The sequence below is a fragment of the Neoarius graeffei genome, chromosome 25 (genome assembly GCF_027579695.1).
Source record: "Neoarius graeffei isolate fNeoGra1 chromosome 25, fNeoGra1.pri, whole genome shotgun sequence".
Lineage (NCBI taxonomy): Eukaryota > Metazoa > Chordata > Actinopteri > Siluriformes > Ariidae > Neoarius > Neoarius graeffei.
Genome location: NC_083593.1, coordinates 48,076,964 through 48,099,682, shown reverse-complemented (window position 1 = coordinate 48,099,682; position 22,719 = coordinate 48,076,964). Strand labels below are relative to the sequence as shown.

At 43.1% G+C, this 22,719-nt stretch overlaps 1 protein-coding gene across 1 annotated transcript in view; it reads right to left on the bottom strand.

Annotated features, from left to right (window-relative positions):
* Positions 1–22,719, bottom strand: part of LOC132873290 (adhesion G protein-coupled receptor F5-like) — a 36,452-nt gene that overhangs the window by 8,374 nt on the left and 5,359 nt on the right. Inside the window, exons 4-12 of the mRNA XM_060908681.1 lie at positions 10,087–10,217; positions 9,124–9,315; positions 5,465–5,671; positions 3,446–3,598; positions 3,085–3,263; positions 2,817–2,987; positions 1,181–2,536; positions 975–1,016; positions 747–806 (exon numbers count right to left, since the gene is read on the bottom strand). Coding sequence (XP_060764664.1) covers positions 747–806; positions 975–1,016; positions 1,181–2,536; positions 2,817–2,987; positions 3,085–3,263; positions 3,446–3,598; positions 5,465–5,671; positions 9,124–9,315; positions 10,087–10,217 — 2,491 coding nt within the window. The remainder of the gene's footprint in view (positions 1–746; positions 807–974; positions 1,017–1,180; positions 2,537–2,816; positions 2,988–3,084; positions 3,264–3,445; positions 3,599–5,464; positions 5,672–9,123; positions 9,316–10,086; positions 10,218–22,719) is intronic.

Sequence of the window (22,719 nt, the reverse complement as noted above, 5' to 3'; positions counted from 1 at the left end):
ATGAACACTTGCTATTTGTAGAAGTTGTCTGCAATTTTTTAGGCCTTGTACCATTTCTAGAGGCATTAAGCCAATGGGACAGATTTGGTGCCATTTGGAGACATTTTTACCTGTGTTTGGATAACCTTACACATTTAATGATTGAAGATAACATTTTCACATTTGAGTACTTGGGGCATCTTTGAGCCATGGGTCAAAGAACAAGTTCCTATTAAATTGAATCAAGAACAAGATGACTGTAGGTGTGAGTGTGAATGGTTGTCTGTGTCTATGTGTCTAAAATGTCATGGCCTTATTGATCTCATCTCATCTCATCTCATTATCACAACGAACACAACCTATGAACACAATCATAGGTTGGGGAAGCCATGGTATAATGGTTAGAGAAGCAGCTTTGGGACCAAAAAGGATGTTGGTTTGATTCCCTGGCCCAGCAGGAATGGCTGAAGTACCCTTGAGCAAGGCACCTAACCCCCAATTGCTCTCCAGGCTGCTCTGGGTATGTTGTACATCACTCTGGATAAAAGTGTCTGCTAAATCCCATTAATGTAATGTTTAATTGGTGTGTTCAATAAAGGCATGAAATATTATAATTGTGTGTGTTAATAGTTAAAACACATTGTTCATTATTGTATCTTAGATGAACATCAGACCACATTTTCAGATAAATTTATACATAAATGCAGGTAATTCCAAAGGGTTCATTTACTTTCCTTGCCACTGTATGTAGCATAAACCATATTTACCCTGGTGCGGTTAGAGGTTAAGTTCCTCGGTGACAACTTTCCTGCCAGTTCTTCTCGGACCTGCAACCACAACACAGGTGAGATTGATCATTATTTATGTGTTTAAAAAGAATTCTGTTTAAGTGATCAGTTATAGAAAGCAGTTCATTCAAAATTCTTAAAGTTGCTTTTTGAGAAAACTCTGAAATACTAGTGAAGAGTTGTGTGAAGATCATTGCGCACATGTACCTTACTATCCAGTAATGTCCCAAACACCAAAATAAAGAAGCCCTTTAAAGAGACAATTTAGATATTTATACCATTTACTTTTTTGCATATTAAGCATGAGTTCTCATATTATCTAAAATGTATAAAATGATAAGACAATTTGTATGTTAATATTAAATCGGTGCAATTAGAATTACAGAGAAAATGGCTTAAATGGATTTTTGTACCTGCAGTGAATTAAGGAAGGCGAACACCACATGAATCCCAAAGTCTGATGACACCATGGTCCCAATGCCGAATCCCCATGTTAGACCAAAGAGTGGTGTTAAAATCCCCACACATCTAGCAATGACCACTAGGGGATGTTTCTCATCTGGCTGAGTGGAAGCATTAATTCCTCTCCTTAACATCTTATACAGAACCACGATAAGTACCAGCAGGTTTATAGCTACAATAGTCAGAGCAGGAATCACAAATGCCAGGAGGGCCTTCGTTTTATTCCAGTTCAGCCAACAATTGTGATCTTTTTGAATGTATCCTTTGCTTCCAGCTGTAGATGCCACAGTAACGACAGCTATGATTAATGGTGCACCATAGCCAACAGTGAAGGCTATGGCCATCATTGTGCCTCTGGACATTCTGGAAAAGACCATGAGGGTGCGGTAGAGGAGTAAGAGTGCTGACAGCAACATCCAGAAGAAAAGGGCGAGATAAAAGAAGTGCATGAAGAATGTCGCTGTACTGCAGGGTCCCACTCCTTTCTTTACAACAGCTGCTCCAATGATGAAGCATATGTCCGCAATCAGAAGGGATACAGCAATGTTGGTGACGGAGACGTGGCGCATGTACGATGTGTCATTTCGTGTCACTGATTTCCATATAATGATTTCAATGATGATACACAAAACCAAGCTGGCCATTGAAATGCCAACACCAATGTAAGTTATATAGCCTAAGATTATGACTTTGTCTTTTTCCAAGGAAAATGGTGACATCAGGATTGAAAAAGAGGTTGTGTGATTGCACTCACATGTATATCTTTCAGTTTCATTCCCTAATGGCTTTAGTTGACATCCAGTCGTGTCCCATCCCCCAATGTCATTCAGAAGACTAAAGTTCCAGAAGACACACTGAGGGTTTCCCAGTGTCTCATTTCTGAGATCGAAAGAAAGGGAGATGTTGTTAATTGTTGAGTTTGTCACAATCAGGGCTACATCTCCATTGATCTTGGTGCCAGTTTGACTGCTGCCATTGTTGGTCAGATTTCGAACAGGTAAGATAATGTTAAAAGCTGAAGAAATTATGACGGTGATGAAAGTCGGTGCTATAATCTCAGGAACACTTATTTCAGTTGTCGAATTTATGCCAAATTCTTGAGAAAAAGGATGAACGAATAAAGTTTTCATGAAAAAAGTGGAGTTTGTTGTTCTGTTGAAGTTGCTATTCACAAGCCTGCTTGCAAAAATTTCAGTAGAATTTAGAAAGTCAGAACTGGCATTGGCGCTTGCATTGTTTTCGTTTAAAAGCACCCATGAGTCCTGTGCATCTACTGATCCAAAGACGTCGATGATTTTTAGGAAATCCTTGAAATAGAAAAATTCATTAAAAATACAGCACATCTGAGCAATCTAGTTCAGTAGAAATAAATCACTTAATTTAGTTAAGCACAAATGTATTCATAATTTCCAACAAAAGCAATTTGCAGTTTTTAATTAAATTTGTTGCATGATATCAAATACTGATTCAGATTGTACAAACTCATTACCATTGGCCAATACTAAAGCTATTCTGACTTGATCATTATCTACAAATAGCACATTAACTAAATTCAATCATGTTCTGAAGGAAGGTGAATTTACTTACCATCATCGTGGATTGATCAATTTCAACTGTTTGTAAGAGATTTGAAACAATTGTCAGAATTTCTACAATTGCTTTTATGGTTGCTTGTGAGCCAGTGATGTTCTGAATCTCCAATGAAACATTACCGCTGAGGATGCCCATAAATTGTGCGATGCCATTTACCTGTAAAGTCTACCAAAGTATAAACTGTTATGGTGAAGCAAATAGAAATTACACAACTAAAAATTTTCTCATGATCTTTCATGTAAGAAAAAAAAACCCTAATTGCCTGAGCTTCATCTTTTAAATCTTGAAAGACACGCAGGACACAGTTGTTTTCTATGGGGTCCCAGAGGCCTGATGCATTACACTTAGCCTTTTGAGTGCCAACCGTGCCTGTGTTACATTCAGCAGTGTTAACATCTCCCAGATCTCCAGCTCCAAATACACTATCAGAGCAGGTAAATTCTAAAAAAAAAAAAAGGAAAAATGAGGACATTTCAGAGTATATTTATTTATTTGTTTGCTTGTTTATACCAGTGTTACTGAATAATTTGGTTGTGTAATATTCACACTGAACGCTCAAATTGTTTCACGATACTAAAGAATTGTCCACCTGTAACAGCTGCTAGACAATCACCTTTACTCACCTTTGTTTATGACGTTTATTTCGAAGCTCTTTGGATAATGATTGCGGCTGATGGGTTTTTCTAGTTGGCATGTGGCCTCTATCACTTGGTTGGTAGTCTGGCAGTCCTGTTTGTTAACTATATAGTCACATAATAAGCAACCTGCTGGTGAGTCTGTAAAACACAAATGATGAAACTTATTAAAATGGAATTAGCTTCTGTTATATGTTTTCATTTTACAGTAATTAAAAACACTTCATTTTCAAGTCCAACAGGACAAATTCTTAGTCAGCCAGTCACTGTCTTTCAAATGGTGAAGGCAGACAAAATATTTATTTATTTGTCATAATTTTTTAAATTAGCAATTACAGTGGTATGCAAAAGTTTGGGCACCCCTGGTCAAAATTGCTGTTACTGTGAACAGTTAAGCAAGTTGAAAATGAAATGATCTCCAAAAGGCATAAAGTTAAAGATGACTCATTCCCTTTATATTTTAAGCAAAAACTATTTTTTAATTTTCATCTTTTACATTTTCAAAATGACAAAAAAGGAAAAGGGTCCAAAGCAAAAGTTTGGGCACCCTGCATGGTTAGTACCTAGTAATACCCACTTTGGCAAGTATCACAGCTTGTAAACACTTTTTGTAGCCAGCTAATAATCTTTCAGTTCTTACCTGGGGGATTTTCACACATTCATCCTTGCAAAAGGCTTCCAGTTCTACAAGTTTCCTGGGCTGTCTTGCATGCACTGCTCTTTTGAGATCTATCCACAGATTTTCAATGATGTTTAGGTCAGGGGACTGTGAGGGCCAGGGCAAAACCTTCAGCTTGGGCCTCTTGAGGGATTCCATTGTAGATTTTGAGGTGTGTTTTGGATCATCGTCTTATTGTAGGACCCGTCCTCTTTTTAACTTCAACTTTTTTACAGATGGTGTGATGTTTGCTTCCAGAATTTGCTGGTATTTATTTGAATCCATGCTTCCCTCGACCAATGAAATGTGCCCTGTGCCACTGGCTGCAACACAACCCGAAAGCATGATCGATCCACACCCATGCTTCAGAGTTGGAGAGGTGTTCTTTTCCTGGAATTTGGCACCCTTTTTTCTCCAAACATACCTTTGCACATTGTGGCCAAAAAGTTCTATTTTGATTTCATCAGTCCACACGACTTGTTTCCAAAATGCATCAGGCTTATTTAGATGTTCGTTTGCAAACTTCAGATGCTGAATTTTGTGGCTAGGACGCAGGAACAGTTTTCTTCTGATGACTCTTCCATGAACATCATATTTGTTCAGGTGTTGCTGCATAGTAAAACAGTGCACCACCACTCCAGGGTCTGCTAAATCTTTCTGAAGGTCTTTTGCAGTCAAACAGGTTTTTATTTGCCTTTCTAGCAATCCAACGAGCAGTTCTTTCAGAAAGTTTTCTTCATCTTACAGACCTCACCTTGATCTCCACTGTTTCTGTTAACTGCCATTTCTTAATAACATTACGATCTGAGGAAACAGCTACCTGAAAACACTTTGCTATGTTCTTGTAGCCTTCTCCTGCTTTGACAGCATCAATTATTTTATTATTCAGAATGCGAGGGAGTTGCTTAGAGGAGCTCATAGCTGTTGATTTTAGGGACAAGTTTGAGGAGTCTGAGAATTTATACAGCTTTGAAATCTGCATCATCTGACCTTTCCTAATGAAGAATTTGAACAAGCCACAGCTCAATAAGCTAATTAAGGTCTGAAACCTTGGTAAAAGTTACCTGAGAACTCAAATGTATTGGGGTGCCCAAACTTTCGCATGGTGTTCCTTTTCTTTTTTCACTCTCCAATTGTACAAAACAAAAATAATACACAAATCTTGCAGAAAACGCTGAAAATAAATGCCTTTTGGTGATCAGTTCATCTTCTGCTCACTTAACTATTCGCAGTAACAGACATTTTCAGTAAGGGTGCCCAAACTTTTGCATGCCACTGTACATATTCAGTTGGGCTGGTATTCATGACCATGTACATCATATAAAGAAAAAAAATGCTTTGTATATGACCTGTTGAAGGTTGGACGCAAGCTGCTGGTTTAACAATCCACTGTACTTGATACATCATCTGGACACAACACCGCAGTTGGATTGTTGTATCCTCACATTTTACAGTTTTATTAGTGGTCACTTGGATATTGGGGTATGGCTGAATTGTTATAAATTGCCAGATAATATAGGGCACTGAGTTTACGATTGTTCTGCATTCATATTGACCTGAGAAGAACGAAAAAATATTGATTAATGTATTTACAAAAATGAATGTTTTCATGATCTTGAAACACACACACACACACATATACAGTGGTGCTTGAAAGTTTGTGAACCCTTTAGAATTTTCTATATTTCTGCATAAATATGACCTAAAACAACATCAGATTTTCACACAAGTCCTAAAAGTAGATAAAGAGAACCCAGTTAAACAAATGAGACAAAAATATTATATTTGGTCGTTTATTTATTGAGGAAAATGATCCAATATTACATATCTGTGAGTGGCAAAAGTATGTGAACCTCTAGGATTAGCAGTTAATTTGAAGGTGAATTTAGAGTCAGGTGTTTTCAATCAATGGGATGACAATCAGGTGTGAGTGGGCACCCTGTTTTATTTAAAGAACAGGGATCTATCAAAGTCTGATCTTCACAACACGTTTGTGGAAGTGCATCATGGCACGAACAAAGGAGATTTCTGAGGGCCTCAAAAAAAGCGTTGTTGAAGCTCATCACGCTGGAAAAGTTATAAAACCATCTCTAAATACTTTGGACTCCAACAATCCACAGTCAGACAGATTGTGTACAAATGGAGGAAATTTAAGACCATTGTTACCCTCCCCAGGAGTGGTCGACTAACAAAGATCACTCCAAGAGCAAGGCGTGTAATAGTCAATGAGGTCACAAAGGACCCCAGGGTAACTTCTAAGCAACTGAAGGCCTCTCTCACATTGGCTAATGTTAATGTTCATGAGTCCACCATCAGGAGAACACCGAACAACAATGGTGTGCATGGCAGGGTCGCAAGGAGAAAGCCACTGCTCTCCAAAATGAACACTGCTGCTCATCTGCAGTTTTTAAAGATCACATGGACAAGCCAGAAGGCTATTGGAAAAATGTTTTGTGGATGGATGAGACCAAAATAGAACTTTTTGGTTTAAATGAGAAGTGTTATATTTGGAGAAAGGAAAACACTGCATTCCAGCATAAGAACCTTATCCCATCTGTGAAACATGGTGATGTAGTATCATGGTTTGGGCCTGTTTTGCTGCATCTGGGCCAGGACGGCTTGACATCATTGATGGAACAATGAATTCTGAATTATACCAGCGAATTCTAAAGGAAAATGTCAGGACATCTGTCCATGAACTGAATCTCTAGAGAAGATGGATCATGCAGCAAGACAACGACCCTAAGCACACAAGTCGTTCTACCAAAGAATGGTTAAAGAAGAATAAAGTTAATGTTTTGGAATGGTCAAATCAAAGTCCTGACCTTAATCCAATGGAAATGTTGTGGAAGGACCTGAAGCGAGCAGTTCATGTGAGGAAACTCACCAACATCCCAGAGTTGAAGCTGTTCTGTACGGAGGAATGGGCTAAAATTCCTCCAAGCCAGTGTGCAGGACTGATCAACAGTTACCGGAAACGTTTAGTTGCAGTTATTGCTGCACAAGGGGGTCACACCAGATACTGAAAGCAAAGGTTCACATACTTTTGCCACTCACAGATATGTAATAATGGATCATTTTCCTCAATAAATAAATGACCAAGTATAATATTTTTGTCTCATTTGTTTAACTGGATTCTCTTCATCTACTTTTAGGACTTGTGTGAAAATCTGATGTTGTTTTAGGTCATATTTATGCAGAAATATAGAAAATTCTAAAGGGTTCACAAACTTTCAAGCACCACTGTATGTATATATATATATATATATATATATATATATATATATATATATATATATATGAGCGAGAGAGAGACAGAATACTACATGGTTGCGTGAAGATATGAAGTTTATCTTCGAGTGGTAAATGTATATTTCACAAGTGAGCATAATGAATGAGGGATATGATCTCTCAACACAAGAAAATAAACTTCATATCTTCATGCCACTGTGTAATGTTCTTTATATTACAGAGACAAAAAAATTGCAAGTTAATCAAAAGAATTTTAATTTTGAACCAGTTTGCCATTTTGACAATGTGCCTCTAGTCAGCAGGAAAACAGTGGGAGTGACGTCATCGGAGTAAGATATTGGGAAATACGTCACTTACTGTAGATCCGTGATGTATTTTGATGAAAAATATGAGTTTTTCAACATGAGAAGATAAACTTAATATCTTCAAGCCAACATGTGATTTTCTTTATATTATACAGACACATTCACAAACAAAAAGTACCCAAATTGACTGATTAGAGAACTGCATAAAGCAGCAGGTGCATGAGTATATGTGATATATATATATAAGTTTGTAACCTTTACCATCAAATGTTCTGTATAAAATGATTCTCTCATGAGGACCGGCCCAAGAAAGGAAGACCAAGAAACACCTCTGCTGCAGATGATAAGTGTATTAGAGCTACCAGCCTCAGACATCATCAGTTAACAGAACCTCAGATAAGAGCCTACATGAATGCTTCACAGAGTTTGAGTAGCTGACACATTTCAGCATCAACTGTTTGGAAGAGACTGTGAATCAGGCCTTCATAACCAAATTGCTGCACTGAAACCACTACTGAGGGAGGCCAAGAACAAGAAGATCTTCTTTCTTGGCGTAGGTCAAGAATGGACATTAAACCAGTGGAAATCTGTACTTTGGTCTGATGAGTCCAAATTTGAGATTTTTGGTTACAATTGCCATGTCTTTTTGAGAAGTAGAAAAGAGGAACTGATGGTATCTGCATGTGTGGTTCCCACCGTGAAGTATGAAGGAGGAGGTGTGATGGCATGGGGGTGCTTTGCTGGTAACACTTTTGGCGATTTATTCAAAATTATAGGTACACTTAACCCACAACACTACTACAGCATTCTGCACTGGCATGCCATCCCATCTATTTTACACTTAGTGGGACCATCATTTATTTTTCAACAGGACAATGACCCAGAACACACCTCCAGTCAATGTAAGGGCTATAAAACCAAGAATGAGAGTGAAAAAGTGCAGCATCAAATGACCTGGCCTCCACAATCACCTGACCTAAACCCAGTTGAGATGGTTTGGGATGAATTGGAATGAAGAGTGAAAGAAAAGCAGCCAACAAGTGCTCAACATGTATAGGAACTCCTTCAAGACTATTGGAAAACTATTTCAAGTGACTACCTTATGAAGCTGGTTGAGAGAATACCAATATTATGGAAAGCTGTCATCAAAGCAAAAGGTGGCTACTTTGAAAAATCTAAAATATTTTTGCTTTGTGTACACTTTTTTGCTTACTACATAATTCCATATGTATTGTTTCATTGTTTTTGATGCCTTTAGCATTGTCAAACAATGTAGAAAATAAAATAATAATAATTCAGAAAAACCATCGACTGAGAAGGTGTGTCCAAACTTTTGACTGGTCGTGTATATTCTGGCACAGTTTAATATTGACTTTCACACTTGCAAGAGAGAAAGAGAGAGAGAGTGAGAGAGAGAGAATGCTAATTTAACAGAATTGTTTTGGACTTACCACTGTCACTGGGTGTGACATTGTGCACGGTGACGATGTTCATATTGTTATTAATTGTATACTTATCCGATGGCTGAATTTCCTTCCCATTCATGGTCCATTTTATGCCATTATTCACTGGAGATGTGCAGGTCAGTGTGAGATTTATCCCAGGATATATAGTGGCACTGCCATTATATAGTCCATCCTTCACTAAAACAAAGAGCCAAGTACGTTTCCAAATTATTATGCTGTTCTTGCTTACATATTTAATTGTATGTACATATGTATATACAGTACCAGTCAAAAGTTTGGAGACACCTATTAATTCAATGACTTTTCTTTATTTTTGTTAATTAAAGACACTTCATGTCTTAAAGTCATGATGGATGTCGTTTCGCTTTATTTAATTGAGTGGTTTTTGACATAATATGGATTACGACAGTTGTGGTATAGGGCTATTTACTGTATTTTTATTATTTGCTATTGATTGTTTGTTTGTTTGTTTGTTTGTTTGTTTGTTTGTTTGTTTCAAACGCATTAAGAAGACAAGAAATTCCACTAATTAACTTTTGACAAGGCACACCTGTTAATTGAAAAGTATTCCAGGTGCCTACTTCATAAAGCTGGTTAAAATAATGCCAATAGTGTGAAAGCGTCATCAAGGTAAATGGTAGCAACTTTGAAGAATCTAAAATATGAAACATTAAATGTTTTAACACTTTTTTAACCACATAATCCCATATATGTTCCATAAGTTATTTCATAGTTTTGATGTCTTCAGTATTGTTCTACAATGTAGAAAATAGTCAAAATACAGAAAAACCCATGAATGAGTAGGTGTCCAAACTTTTGACTGGTACTGTGTGTGTGTGTGTGTGTGTGTGTGTGTGTGTGTGTGTAGACAAAGAGGTTAATATTTTTATCATAATTTTTTTTGAAAGATCTAAACAGTTATTCTTAACAACAACAACAAGCGCCTACCACTGCGACTGATTTCAGCCACATTAAATCCTCGTGAACGGAGATTGCTTTCAAGCTGTTGGTTTGCTGAAGCCAAATTAAGGTTATCATTTGTTGCATTAATAGTGAAGTCTGTAATCACACTGCCAGGCCTGTCAAAAACAAAGAACATCATTAAAGACTGTTAACCAAAAACAAAAATATAGATTATAGGCCAGATTATTGGTTGTTTTTTATTGGTGGAAATAATAATAATAATAATCATAATAATAATAATCATGCTTGAATAATCAGTTGGTTGATCAATCAAACAACTAATTAGTGAAAATGTTTGATTAATTCTAAGTACCTTTAGTGATTACGTCAGGAATGCAGGTGACAGACCGATTTAAATGCAGCAAAGAATTTATTAAAACAAGTTGGTAAACAAATCCAAATTGTGAAGCAATGCCAACATCAAAAAACAGGCAATGGTCAGCCAAGGCATAAATAGATTATCAGAGGCACAGACAAAGGCCAAAAAGCCAAAGTATGAAATAAAGTCAGAAAACCAGAACAGCAATGCAAATAATAAACAGCTTGGTAAGATCAGCTACAACGTACTGAGCATATACTTCACATTGTGTGTGTGTGTAACAAGTCCTATTATACTGCACAGTAACGAGGATGTGATATGGAATACAGTAGGTGTGTATGATAATCAGCAAAGTGCTTATATCTTTGCACCGCCTGCTCTAGACGCTGATGAGCATTCTCCCATACCTGTTCATGGCATTTATACCAGTCATCAACTGCAGGTTTGTCAGTGGGAGAGTCGTTCTATGGGAAGATGGGAGGTTGATAACCCAACACACATTGGAATAGCGTGAGTTGGGTGGCAGAATATCTTAACGAGTTCTGGTTATATGCGGCCCATGGTAGGAACTGAGCCCAGTCCTTCTGGTTCTCAGAGCAGAATACCCTGAGGAAGCATCCAATCTCCTGGTTTGCTCTTTCCATGTGGCTGTTTGACTGAAAGTGGGAGCCTGAAGTTAAGCTCACTGTCACTCCCAATTTGTCCATAAATTTGGCCCAGAGTCATGACCTGAACTGGGTCCCCCAATCACTGACTATGTCCTCGGGGATGCCAAAGTAAAGCACATGAGTAAAGAGGAGTTTGGCTGTTTAAAAAGCTGTGGGGAGACCTGGTAAGAAGATGAGTCTTAAGGATTTGGAGAAGCAGTCGATGATGACCATGATAATTGTGTTGCTTTAAGATTTGGGTAGATCAGTGACAAAGTCAATGGCAATGTGGGACCATGGACTTTGGGGTGTAGGTTATGGCATGAGTTACCTACTGGGAGTACTAGGGGCACTTTAGCCTGTGCACATGCTGAACATGAGGAGATGAATTGGTTGATCTCTGTGAGCATGTTAGGCCACCAGTATTTTTGCTTTGAGCAACTGGTAAGTTCTTTGGCTGCCTGGGTATCCAGTCATAGGGGTAGTGTGTGCCCAAGTGATAAGTAGGCTTTGAAGACGAGGGGGAACATATGTGAGATTGGGAGGGCAGCTTTCAGGAATGTGATATGGTAGAGTCTGGGCAAGCTCTCAATTTATGCCCCAGATGAGTGCATTAATGAAGCGGGCAGGAGGGATTATGGGTTCCGAATTCTGGGCTGGGACTGAGGGAGGGTAAACACAGTATAGTGCATCAGCCTTGGTATTTTTGGAGCCAAGCTTGTATGAGATGGTGAATTCAATCAGGTGAACAATCATGCCCAGCAAGCTTGACTAGGGTTTAATTTTTTTTGGCTGCTTTGAGATATTCCAGGCTCTTGTGGTCAGTGTATATGGTCAATGGGTAGGTAGCTCCTTCCAGCCAGTGTCACCAATCCTCTAACACCAACTTGACTGCCAAAAATTCCCAGTAATGAATGTCATAGTCCTGTTCTGTGTGTTTCATGGAATTGGGGTGTTTCAAGATAGAAGCAGAAGTGAAAGTGGTTTTGAGCTGGCTAAAGGCTTTGTGAGACTCAGAGTTCCATTGTAAGCATTTCGGCCCTTTTTTCAGTATGGCAGTGAATGGGGAGGCAATGGAGCTGAAGCCTCTGATGAATTGCCAATAGAAAGTCATGAATTCCACTAAATGTTGAAGTTCCTTAACCACAATGGGGATTGGCCATGTAGTGACTGCTGTGACCTTGTCTTGGTCCATTGTGACTCCTTAGGTACTACTGATATAGCCTAGGAAGATTTGAGTGATGTGAAACTCACACTTTTCTGCTTTGATGAATAGGTGATTGTCCAACAGTTTGGCCAAGAACTCTTTAACATGGTCCTCATGATTTTCTAAGTCCAGGGAGGAAATGAGGATATCACTAATATATGCAGTGAAAAACTTGCTGAGCATGTCCATCAGTATATCATTGATTCAGCATTGGAACATGCTTGGTATGCAAGATAACCCGTATGACATGATGGCTAGAGCATATGGCATGATTCATAGTGGCTAGAGGTGGTGCTAAATGCCATCTTCCACTTGTCACCCTCATGTATGCATACCAGGTTGTAGAGCTCTCCACCATGGTAGAAGCAACTGTGAACTTTGGGAGATGGAGATGGAGTGTTGTATGCAAGATGTGGGCCACTATAGAATCTCTCTGTCCTGCCAGGAGATCTCAGGATTGTGTTGCTATAGCCAGGGGAACCCCTGATGATGGTCTGGTTCTGGGTCTTGGTGAGGAGGAAGGAGATGGTTCCCTGATGAAGAGCACTGATTTGTAGCATGAGGGTTTGAGTGCATGTTGTTACAAGCCCTTCTCCAATGGGCCCACCATCGATGGCCCTGATACTTAATGGCTGCTGGAGTTCTCATGTGGGCACCTGCAGCTTCTGAGTGATCTCGCTGTCCATGAAATTGCCTGCATCTTCTGAGTTTAACAGGGCAGAGAAATTATGGACAGACTAAGAATTTTACCAGTAAATCCATTTTGAATGATTTAAAAGAGAGGCATTTCGAGGGACTCACTAAGAAAGGGGTAGTGGTACTCGGAGTTCTCTCAGCCCCCGTGGATGCCTTTGAGCCTTCTGGGCAAGAAAGCCAATGTGCCAGAAAATGTGTGGCCTCCTCACAGTAGAAACACAGCCCCTCCTTCCATCTCCATCTCACAGTAGAAACACAGCCCCTCCATCTTCACATTCTGAGCAGGCCACTATGGTGTGGGAGATGTCCATGGGCACCTGGGTTTCAATGACAGGGTCACAGATGTGGAGCCTTGCAGTGATGTTTGGTTTTGGAGGAGGTTATCAAGGCAGATGGACATGTCAATGAGTGAGTCCAATGTGGATTGCTCATCTCAATGTGCTAGTTCCGTGAGAACGTGAGGGACAAGCCCTTGATGAAAGGTCGCTTTAAGGGCTGGTTTGTTCCATGTGCTTCCAGCTGTGAGTGTGTGGAACTCCAGCACATAGACTGCCACTTGTCTACTCCCCTGCTAGATGGTGAGCAGTTGTTCACCAACCTACATGCCTTTGGGACTATGGTCAAAGACCTGGAGAAACAGTTCTATGAGGCACTCATAGGATGTTGTGGGTTCATTGTTTTTCACCAACATCATGGTTGCCTATTTGCATACCTTCCCACTGAGCCAGTTGATAAACTAAGCTATCTTCTTGAGACCAACCCAAATGACTAGAAATTAGCCCCTAACTGAAGCTACTTCAGTCCAAGTGAATCACCCTCAAATTAATCTGTAATGTTCCTCCACAGAGCAGGCCATTCAACTAAATGAATGTAGCAGCCGCATGATTCCTCAAATGCAACACTTTGTTAAGAATCCATTTCAATATAAAAATATATTTAAAAACATGCAACTGTAGCTCCAGTATAACTTGTATGAATTGGGCCTCAAGAGGCAGCAGTATAGCAATGCGACATAGGCTCAGTCCCCCTAACCCCACAAACCAAACAAATAATCACAGCACTCTACACCAAAAGCCAAATAAAAAAAAATACAAACCCAAATAATAAATGCACACTCAATAAAACCTGTTACAAGAGACACCCAAATGAAAATAACCCACAGCCAACAAAAAACAAGATATGCATGTAAACCAGTACACTTGCCTCCCCCTTAGATGTAATTACCCAAGCCAGTACTGAGAGATTACAGTGCAATATCAAAAAAAAAAAACACAAATTATCCAAAATCAAAATGGACTTTTTGGACAACACAATACAAACAAACACAAAACAAACAAACAGACACACAGACAAAGAAACCAACACTCAAGCACAGCACAGTTAATGCAAGACACAGACGACACCATTCACACTCACACAAGTAGGAGACACGTCACCACACACGCACAACGTAGACACCAAACATACCACAAGCACACCAAGCCGCCATACAATGGCCCACAGGAAAAGTGGAGAGCAGCGGCCTTAGATTAAGACCCGTAAAGGTAGTTTAGAAACGTTAAGCCGAGTAGCAGAAGATGGCAGTAGAAAGCAGCAACCGCATGCAGCATATGTAGTAAGCCGAATCAAAACAGCAAAGCAGCAACAGCGAAGCAGCAAAGCAGCAGCCAACAAGTTTCTGTGGCGGTGTGTTTTGAGCTTATGACCAGGAAGCACTATAGTCGTCCCACACAACACAGCCTCAAACTCGAAAATATTAACCCCGAATCTCAAGGTCCACTTTCAAGCGTAGGAGCCCTTGACGAACATCCAGCATACCCGGACAAACACAGCCAGCCTACCCGTCTCCACACAAACGTGAGCTGCAATCACGACACCTGTGCCTTAAAAAGGCCAACTGCACTGATGGCTAAATTAATGCCACGCCCCAGTTCTCACCTCCATTGCGCTTCGTCCTACCACATTCTGTTGAGCTGTTCTCTTTGTTTGAGCTGTGAAATACAGAGAGCACTACAACAGGAATCCCTTGCAGTCTAATACTCCCTCTAAAAACTTATCAGGTCATGGAATAAGTGAGTTGGAGCTCATGACTGGCACTGGGCATGTTGGGAGTGCCTGTGAAATGGCGGTGGTTAGCTGGGAAATGTGGGAATCCATTTCACCAGTACACTGCTCTTGTTCTCCCAGAAAATGCCCCTGTGCAGATAGCACAGCTTGCTTTTTCTTGTCCATTGCATCCATGGTGTTAGCGAAGTATTCTGTCAGGAATGCAGGCAACAGACAAATATAAATGCGGCAGAGAGTTTATTAAAGCAATCTGGTAAACAAATCCAAATCATGAAGCAATGTCAACATCAAAAATCAGGTAATGGTCAGGCGAGGAACAGAGTATCAGAGGCACAGACAAAGGGCAAAAATCCAAAGTACCAAATAAAGTCAGAAAACCAGAACAAGATACAAGGTCCTGAACATATACTTTGCACTGTGTGTGGGTAAAGCAAGTCATATTACACTGTGCACTAAGCCTGTGATATGGACAGGTGTGTGTGATAAACAGTATTCCAGAGATTGAGAGCGGTGAGCAGCAGCCATGATTGAAGGCAACAGACAAATATATAAATATAGATGCAGACATGATAGATTAACCTTAGTTAATTCATTTTTTAACCTTCCTCTGGTGTTAGCTTTCTGTTACTATCTCTGATGTTAACGGGTCAGTTTTGACCCATGTCTTAAATCAGCCATAAAATACCCTAAAAACTATAGTAACATCTATGGTGTTTCGGGTCAATTTCGACCCATATATATTTACTTCAAGAAAAGGGCAAAAAACAAGTCTTTTTTTTCTGTTGACTATCACTGGCCTCATTGCTGGATCTGTACACTCCAGCAAGGAGAAGAACACCCATGTAGGCATCCAGGCATGCCCAGATTTTTATGCCATATTTGCCTGGCTTACTGGGCATGTATAGCCGGAACGGGCATTTTCCACGGAAAGGGAGAAAACGTTCATCTATTGTCACCTCTGGTCCTGGGTTGAACATCAGTGGAAGGAGTTGCACCCATTTCTCCCAGACATCCCTGATGGGAGCAAGCTTGTCAGATTTTGCTCTGGTGTCTCTGTTGTCAAATCTGAGGACTCTTGATATCATTCGAAAGGTCTGAAGTGACATTGTTGCCCGGAAAATATTCCTGCCTGTCGATGCGTCCCAGAGACTATCAGTGGCCTCATTGCTGGATCTGTACACTCCAGCAAGGAGAAGAACACCAATGTAGGCATCCAGGCATTCCTCATCAATGTCATTCCACATGTTGCCATGGACTTTTTTCCTTCAAGGTTTGTCATAGCAATTATGACTTTTTTTAGTGACAAAGGCATAAACAGATCAAAACATGACTTGATGTCACTTACTCTCATGACAGCAAACCTTGTGATCCCAGGGGTCATTTTGATGACATTTGCAGCAGCTGTCCTGCCATGTACGCAGGGGCGGTCCTGGGGGCGGGCCGACCGGGCAGCCGCCCGGGGCGGCATCGCGGGGGGGCGGCACGAGCGCGGGCGCGAAAAAAAACAAAACAAAAAACGGTCCCAAAAAAAAAAGGTCCCCCCAAACCCCCCCCCCCCCCCCCCCCCGAAAAAAAAAACCAAGACGGGCGGGGGGGGGGGGGGGGGGGGGTGAACATTTTGGATGGGGAAGCCCAATACCAAAGTTGCGCAGGTGACGTCATCAGTGTGTGTGTGCCTAACTCGTCGTAGCCCCATAATATGCACAATCCCGCCAGCGGAACGTTGTACTAGTCATCAAAAAGACTTTACTACCATAGTACTACACTACTATGACATTACACAGAGACTTAAGTAATACATTACGACTTGATCATTGCCATTCTGGTAACAGCAAATTTATAACGGGCCGTGTCCGTGACGTACAACACACGACGAGAAATGTTTAAACGACCATGTAAAGCTGTTAGTGTTGTGACATTCGCGAACGAACCGATTCTTTTGAACGGCTCCTAGGCATGAATGATGAGAACCGAGTCTCGAGCTGGGGGAGCCGTTCTTTTTTGCCCAAGGACAAGAAGTAGGCTAAACAGCGTTTGCCTTTTATTTATTCAAGTTTTATCTGTTTGCCTAATAGTTCAAATTGTTTTGTATATAGTTTATAATGTTGTTGTGTGATATTAATGATAATATTGTGGGAAAACTACTTTGCACGGACGTTCACTTAATTTATTCTTTCGTCATTTTGTTTGTTCTATTTTTATGTATTTTATTTATTTATCTGTTTGTCTAGTTGTATCTATTTTTCTAATAATAATATATTTTTTGCATTAATAGTTTGTTTTTTCCTATTAAAATAATCTTGTGTTCTTGTTATAATTTTATCTATTTATCTGACTGTTTAGTTGTATCTATTTTTGTTACAATTTCAATATTTTTAATATAGAAAGTTTGTTTTTTTCTATTAAAATGTTCTTGTGTTGTTAGGACTAGGACTGTTTTGGCCTCTAGAGGCCGCTGTTATTTCCTTTTCATGTCGTGTTTATTTTGGCCTCTAGAGGCCGCCACTGTTCCTGTGTTTTGTGTTTGTGTTAATTGCCTAATTATCTTCACCTGTGTCCTTAATTAGTTTGTCTATTTATACCCCTGAGTTCAGTCCTCTTGTCACGGAGTCTTTGTGCTGTTATGTTTATCTCCAGTTTCCTTTGTACTGTGTTTTTTGATCTTCTTAGCTTTTGAATTTTTGCACTTTGCTTTTCTTTTGGATTATACTCTTTGGTTTTTTTTGTCTTTTGTTTTGCCCTGTATATAGTGTATATAGTTTAAATAAACCTTTTGATTCTTTTTCTACTTCCGCCTCACGCCTCTGCATTTGAGTCATCCCCCTGGTGGCCTAGTGGGGGTTTGCTGGATTATCACACCAACGAACCAGGTTCGAATCCCAGCAAAACCCTAACAGAAAGACTCCGACATGACCGACTCAGCAGAGGCTGCTTCAACTGTCTACCCGGCCAACCTTCAGGGAATTATGGCAGCTTTGACACGCTTCGGCGCGACCATGGACGCTCATGGATGTACGCTCACCAGCCAACGTGAGGCCCTTGCTCGCCACGAGGAACTGCTTCAGCAAATTGGGAAAACCCTGGCACAGCTGACATCTCTGCCTGCATCTCCTGCTCCTGATCCAGTTCCTGCTCCAGCTCCCACTCCTGCTCCAGTGCCTCCTGCCATGCTGCCTTCTTCACCTCGCGAACCCAGCCTTCCTGCACCACAGAGGTATGACGGCAAGCACAGTGAGTGCCGAGAGTTCCTTACCCAGTGTCAACTCACCTTTGAGCTTCAGCCTACCACCTACACTACGGATCGCCGCAAGATTGCCTTTGTGATCACCTTATTAGCTGTTAAGGCGCGAGCCTGGGCTACTGCTATCTGGCAAAGACAGGGACCTGAGTGCTTTGATTTCCAGCTGTTTTCTGAAGAGATGCTTCGGGTCTTCGATCAGGCAGACATCAGTACCAACGCAGCCCGAAAGCTCATGTCCATCCGGCAAGGAGGAAGCGTCGCAGATTACGCCATCTCGTTCCGAACACTCGCAGCAGTAAGTGGATGGAACGAGACTGCCCTGGTGTCAGCCTTCCACCATGGTCTGTCTGACCCCATCAAGGACGGTCTGGCCTCTATTGGATGCCCAAGTGACCTCGAAACCCTCATCTCACATGCTATTCGTCTGGACAACAGGATGAGAGAACGCCACCAAGCCTTGAGCCCCCCCAGCCTCCCTACCTCTACCTGGAGACCGTCTACCTCCTTCAGTGACTGTCCAGAACCCATGCAAGTGGGTCGTACTCGCCTCTCCGCATCTGAGAGGGAGCGCAGAAGGAGGGACAAGTGCTGCATCTACTGTGGCAAGCCTGGTCACTTCCGAGCATCATGTCCCGAACTCTTGGGAAAAGGACCGCCCCGTCCAGCCGAGGGAGGGTTGTGACGGGGCCTACCCTCTCTCCCGGACTCCCTGGCCAAGGAATCTACATCCCGGTCTCCATCTCCTGGGGTGAGTCTGTCCACTCTTGTCAAGCTTTGATAGACTCAGGGGCAGCTGGGAACTTTATGGATATTCACTTCGCCCAAAGCATCAATATTCCGACTGCACCTCTTGAAGTCCCTCTGTCTGTGTCTGCCCTTGATGGCCAAGCGTTAGGTGATGGAAGAGTCACTCAAGTTACTTCTCCAGTCTTCCTCCAGTCTCAAGGTCACAAGGAAGAAATATCCCTGCACCTGATTCCTTCACCTGAGTTCCCAGTTATTCTAGGCCTTCCTTGGCTTACTCGCCACAACCCTCGCATAGACTGGGTAACAAGCCAGGTTGTGGAATGGGGCCCTGAATGCCATGCCTCTTGTCTGCTCTCTAGCTCTCCTGTGTCTCCTGCCGAGCCCCCTGATCTCACCGAGTTATCTCAAGTTCCCACAGAGTACTGGGATCTCAAGGAGGTATTCAGCAAGAGCAGGGCCGCCGTTCTTCCTCCGCACCGGGCCTACGACTGTGCCATCGACTTGCTCCCTGGGACTACCCCTCCTCGTGGCAGACTGTTTTCACTCTCTCAGCCAGAACGCAAGGCCATGGAGGAATACCTCAAAGATGCCCTGGTCTCTGGGTTTATTCGACCCTCCACTTCACCTGCTGGAGCCGGCTTCTTCTTTGTCGGCAAGAAGGATGGGGGGCTCCGACCATGTATTGATTACAGGGGCCTGAATAAGATCACTGTGCGCAACCGATATCCCCTTCCGCTGATGTCCACAGCTTTCGACCTGCTCCAAGGCGCCACCGTCTTCACCAAGTTGGACCTACGGAACGCATACCACCTCATCCGTATCCGACAGGGAGACGAGTGGAAGACTGCCTTTAACACCCCGTCTGGGCACTACGAATACCAGGTGATGCCCTTCGGACTCACCAACGCACCAGCTGTTTTTCAGGCCCTAATCAACGACGTCTTAAGGGACATGATTAACCTATACGTTTTTGTCTACCTCGACGACATCCTTATCTTTTCCAAGACCGTGCAGGAGCACCGCCACCATGTCCGCCAGGTTCTCCAGAGGCTGCTACAGAACAATCTGTTCGCCAAGGCCCAGAAATGCGAATTTCATGTTCCCGAGGTCTCCTTTCTGGGATTTATTGTACGGACAGGCCAACTCCAAATGGACCCTGCCAAGACCCTGGCCGTCCGGGATTGGCCTACTCCCAAGTCCATTAAGGAGGTTCAGCGGTTCTTAGGATTCGCTAACTTCTACCGCAAGTTCATCAGGAACTTCAGTTCTGTGGCAGCACCCATGTCAGACCTCACCAAAGGGACAGGTGGATCTTATGGCTGGTCTCCTCAGGCGGAAAAGGCGTTCAAAGACCTCAAGGACCGCTTCTGCACGGCACCCATTCTGGTTCTCCCGGACACCTCCCAACCATTCATCGTGGAGGTGGACGCCTCGGACAGTGGTGTCGGCGCGGTGCTCTCTCAACGTTCGGAAGGAAAGCTGCACCCCTGCGCTTACTTCTCTCACCGCCTGAGTCCTGCTGAGTCCCGGTACGATGTGGGGGATCGAGAACTGCTAGCGGTCAAACTGGCCCTTGAGGAGTGGAGGCACTGGCTGGAGGGAGCACAACATCCATTCCTGGTTTGGACTGACCACAAGAACCTGGAGTACCTCCAGCAAGCCAAGAGACTGAACCCTCGACAGGCTAGGTGGGCCCTGTTTTTCAGTCGGTTTGACTTCACCCTCTCATACCGCCCCGGCTCCAAGAACACCAAACCTGACGCACTGTCCAGACTGTTCTCTGCCACTAACAGGGAGAATGAAGTCGGGCCTATTATCCCTGTGTCCCGGATTGTGGCCCCTGTCCGCTGGGGTATTGAGGAGGCTGTCCGACGAGCCCAACGCCAGGACCCCGGTCCTGGGACGGGGCCACCAGGCCTCTTGTACGTCCCACATCAAGCCCGGGCCAAGGTTCTCCAGTGGGGTCACTCTTCCCCTCTCACCGCCCACCCGGGAGCTCGGAGGACCCTGGACTTCCTGAAAAGACGCTTCTGGTGGCCTAACATGGAGAAGGAAGTAAGGTCATTTGTCCTGTCCTGTGAGGTTTGCACCAGAACCAAGAACCCACGACAGCGTCCCCAGGGTCTCCTGCATCCTCTGACCATTCCCCGGCGTCCCTGGTCCCACGTGGCAGTCGACTTTATCACGGGTCTCCCTGAGTCACAAGGTAACACGGTCATTTTGGTCTTAGTTGACAGATTCTCCAAGGCCTGCCGCTTCATACCACTGTGCAAACTCCCCTCTGCTCTTGAAACTGCGAAACTTTTGTTTAATCATGTCTTCCGAGTCTTTGGTCTTCCACAGGACATCGTCTCAGACCGAGGGCCCCAGTTCTCCTCCCGAGTGTGGCACGGGTTCTGCAAGGTCATCGGAGCCACTGCCAGCCTCTCCTCTGGGTTTCACCCACAGTCCAATGGTCAGACGGAGAGGCTCAACCAGGACCTGGAAACCACCCTGCGAGGCCTGGCTATGGATAACCCGACATCGTGGAGCACCTGGCTGCCATGGGCGGAGTACGCCCACAACACCCTGCAGTCATCGGCCACCAAGCTGTCGCCATTCCAGTGCCAATTCGGGTTCCAGCCACCTCTGTTCCCGGACCAGGAGGAGGACGCGGGGGTGCCCTCGGTCAACCAATATGTGAGACGGTGTCGCAAGACCTGGAGCAAGGTCAGGAAGACCCTCATACAGACCTCCAGAACCAACCAGACTCAGGCCAACCGCCATAGAAGACCTGCACACGCTTTCCGCCCTGGGCAGCGTGTTTGGCTGTCCACTAAGGACCTTCCACTGCGGGTGGAGAACCGCAAGCTTGCTCCTCGCTACATTGGCCCCTTCAAGGTGGTGCGCAGGGTGAACCCTGTCTCCTACCGGCTCCAGTTGCCCCGGACTCTGAGGATCAACCCCACTTTCCATGTTTCCCTGTTACGGCCCGTACTGACGTCTACGTATGCCCCTGCCCCTAGGAACCCCCCACCCCCCCGCATCTTCCAGGGGCAGACTGTGTTCACTGTGAATCGCCTGCTTGACTCCCGCCGGGTCCGCGGCGGGTTGCAATATCTGGTGGACTGGGAGGGCTATGGTCCTGAGGAGCGCTGCTGGGTTCCTGCTCGAGATGTCCTTGATAAAGAACTATGTCGGGACTTCCATTCGGCCCATCCGGATCGCCCTGGGAACATCAGGAGACGCTCCTAGAGGGGGGGGTCCTGTTAGGACTAGGACTGTTTTGGCCTCTAGAGGCCGCTGTTATTTCCTTTTCATGTCGTGTTTATTTTGGCCTCTAGAGGCCGCCACTGTTCCTGTGTTTTGTGTTTGTGTTAATTGCCTAATTATCTTCACCTGTGTCCTTAATTAGTTTGTCTATTTATACCCCTGAGTTCAGTCCTCTTGTCACGGAGTCTTTGTGCTGTTATGTTTATCTCCAGTTTCCTTTGTACTGTGTTTTTTGATCTTCTTAGCTTTTGAATTTTTGCACTTTGCTTTTCTTTTGGATTATACTCTTTGGTTTTTTTTGTCTTTTGTTTTGCCCTGTATATAGTGTATATAGTTTAAATAAACCTTTTGATTCTTTTTCTACTTCCGCCTCACGCCTCTGCATTTGAGTCATCCCCCTGGTGGCCTAGTGGGGGTTTGCTGGATTATCACACCAACGAAC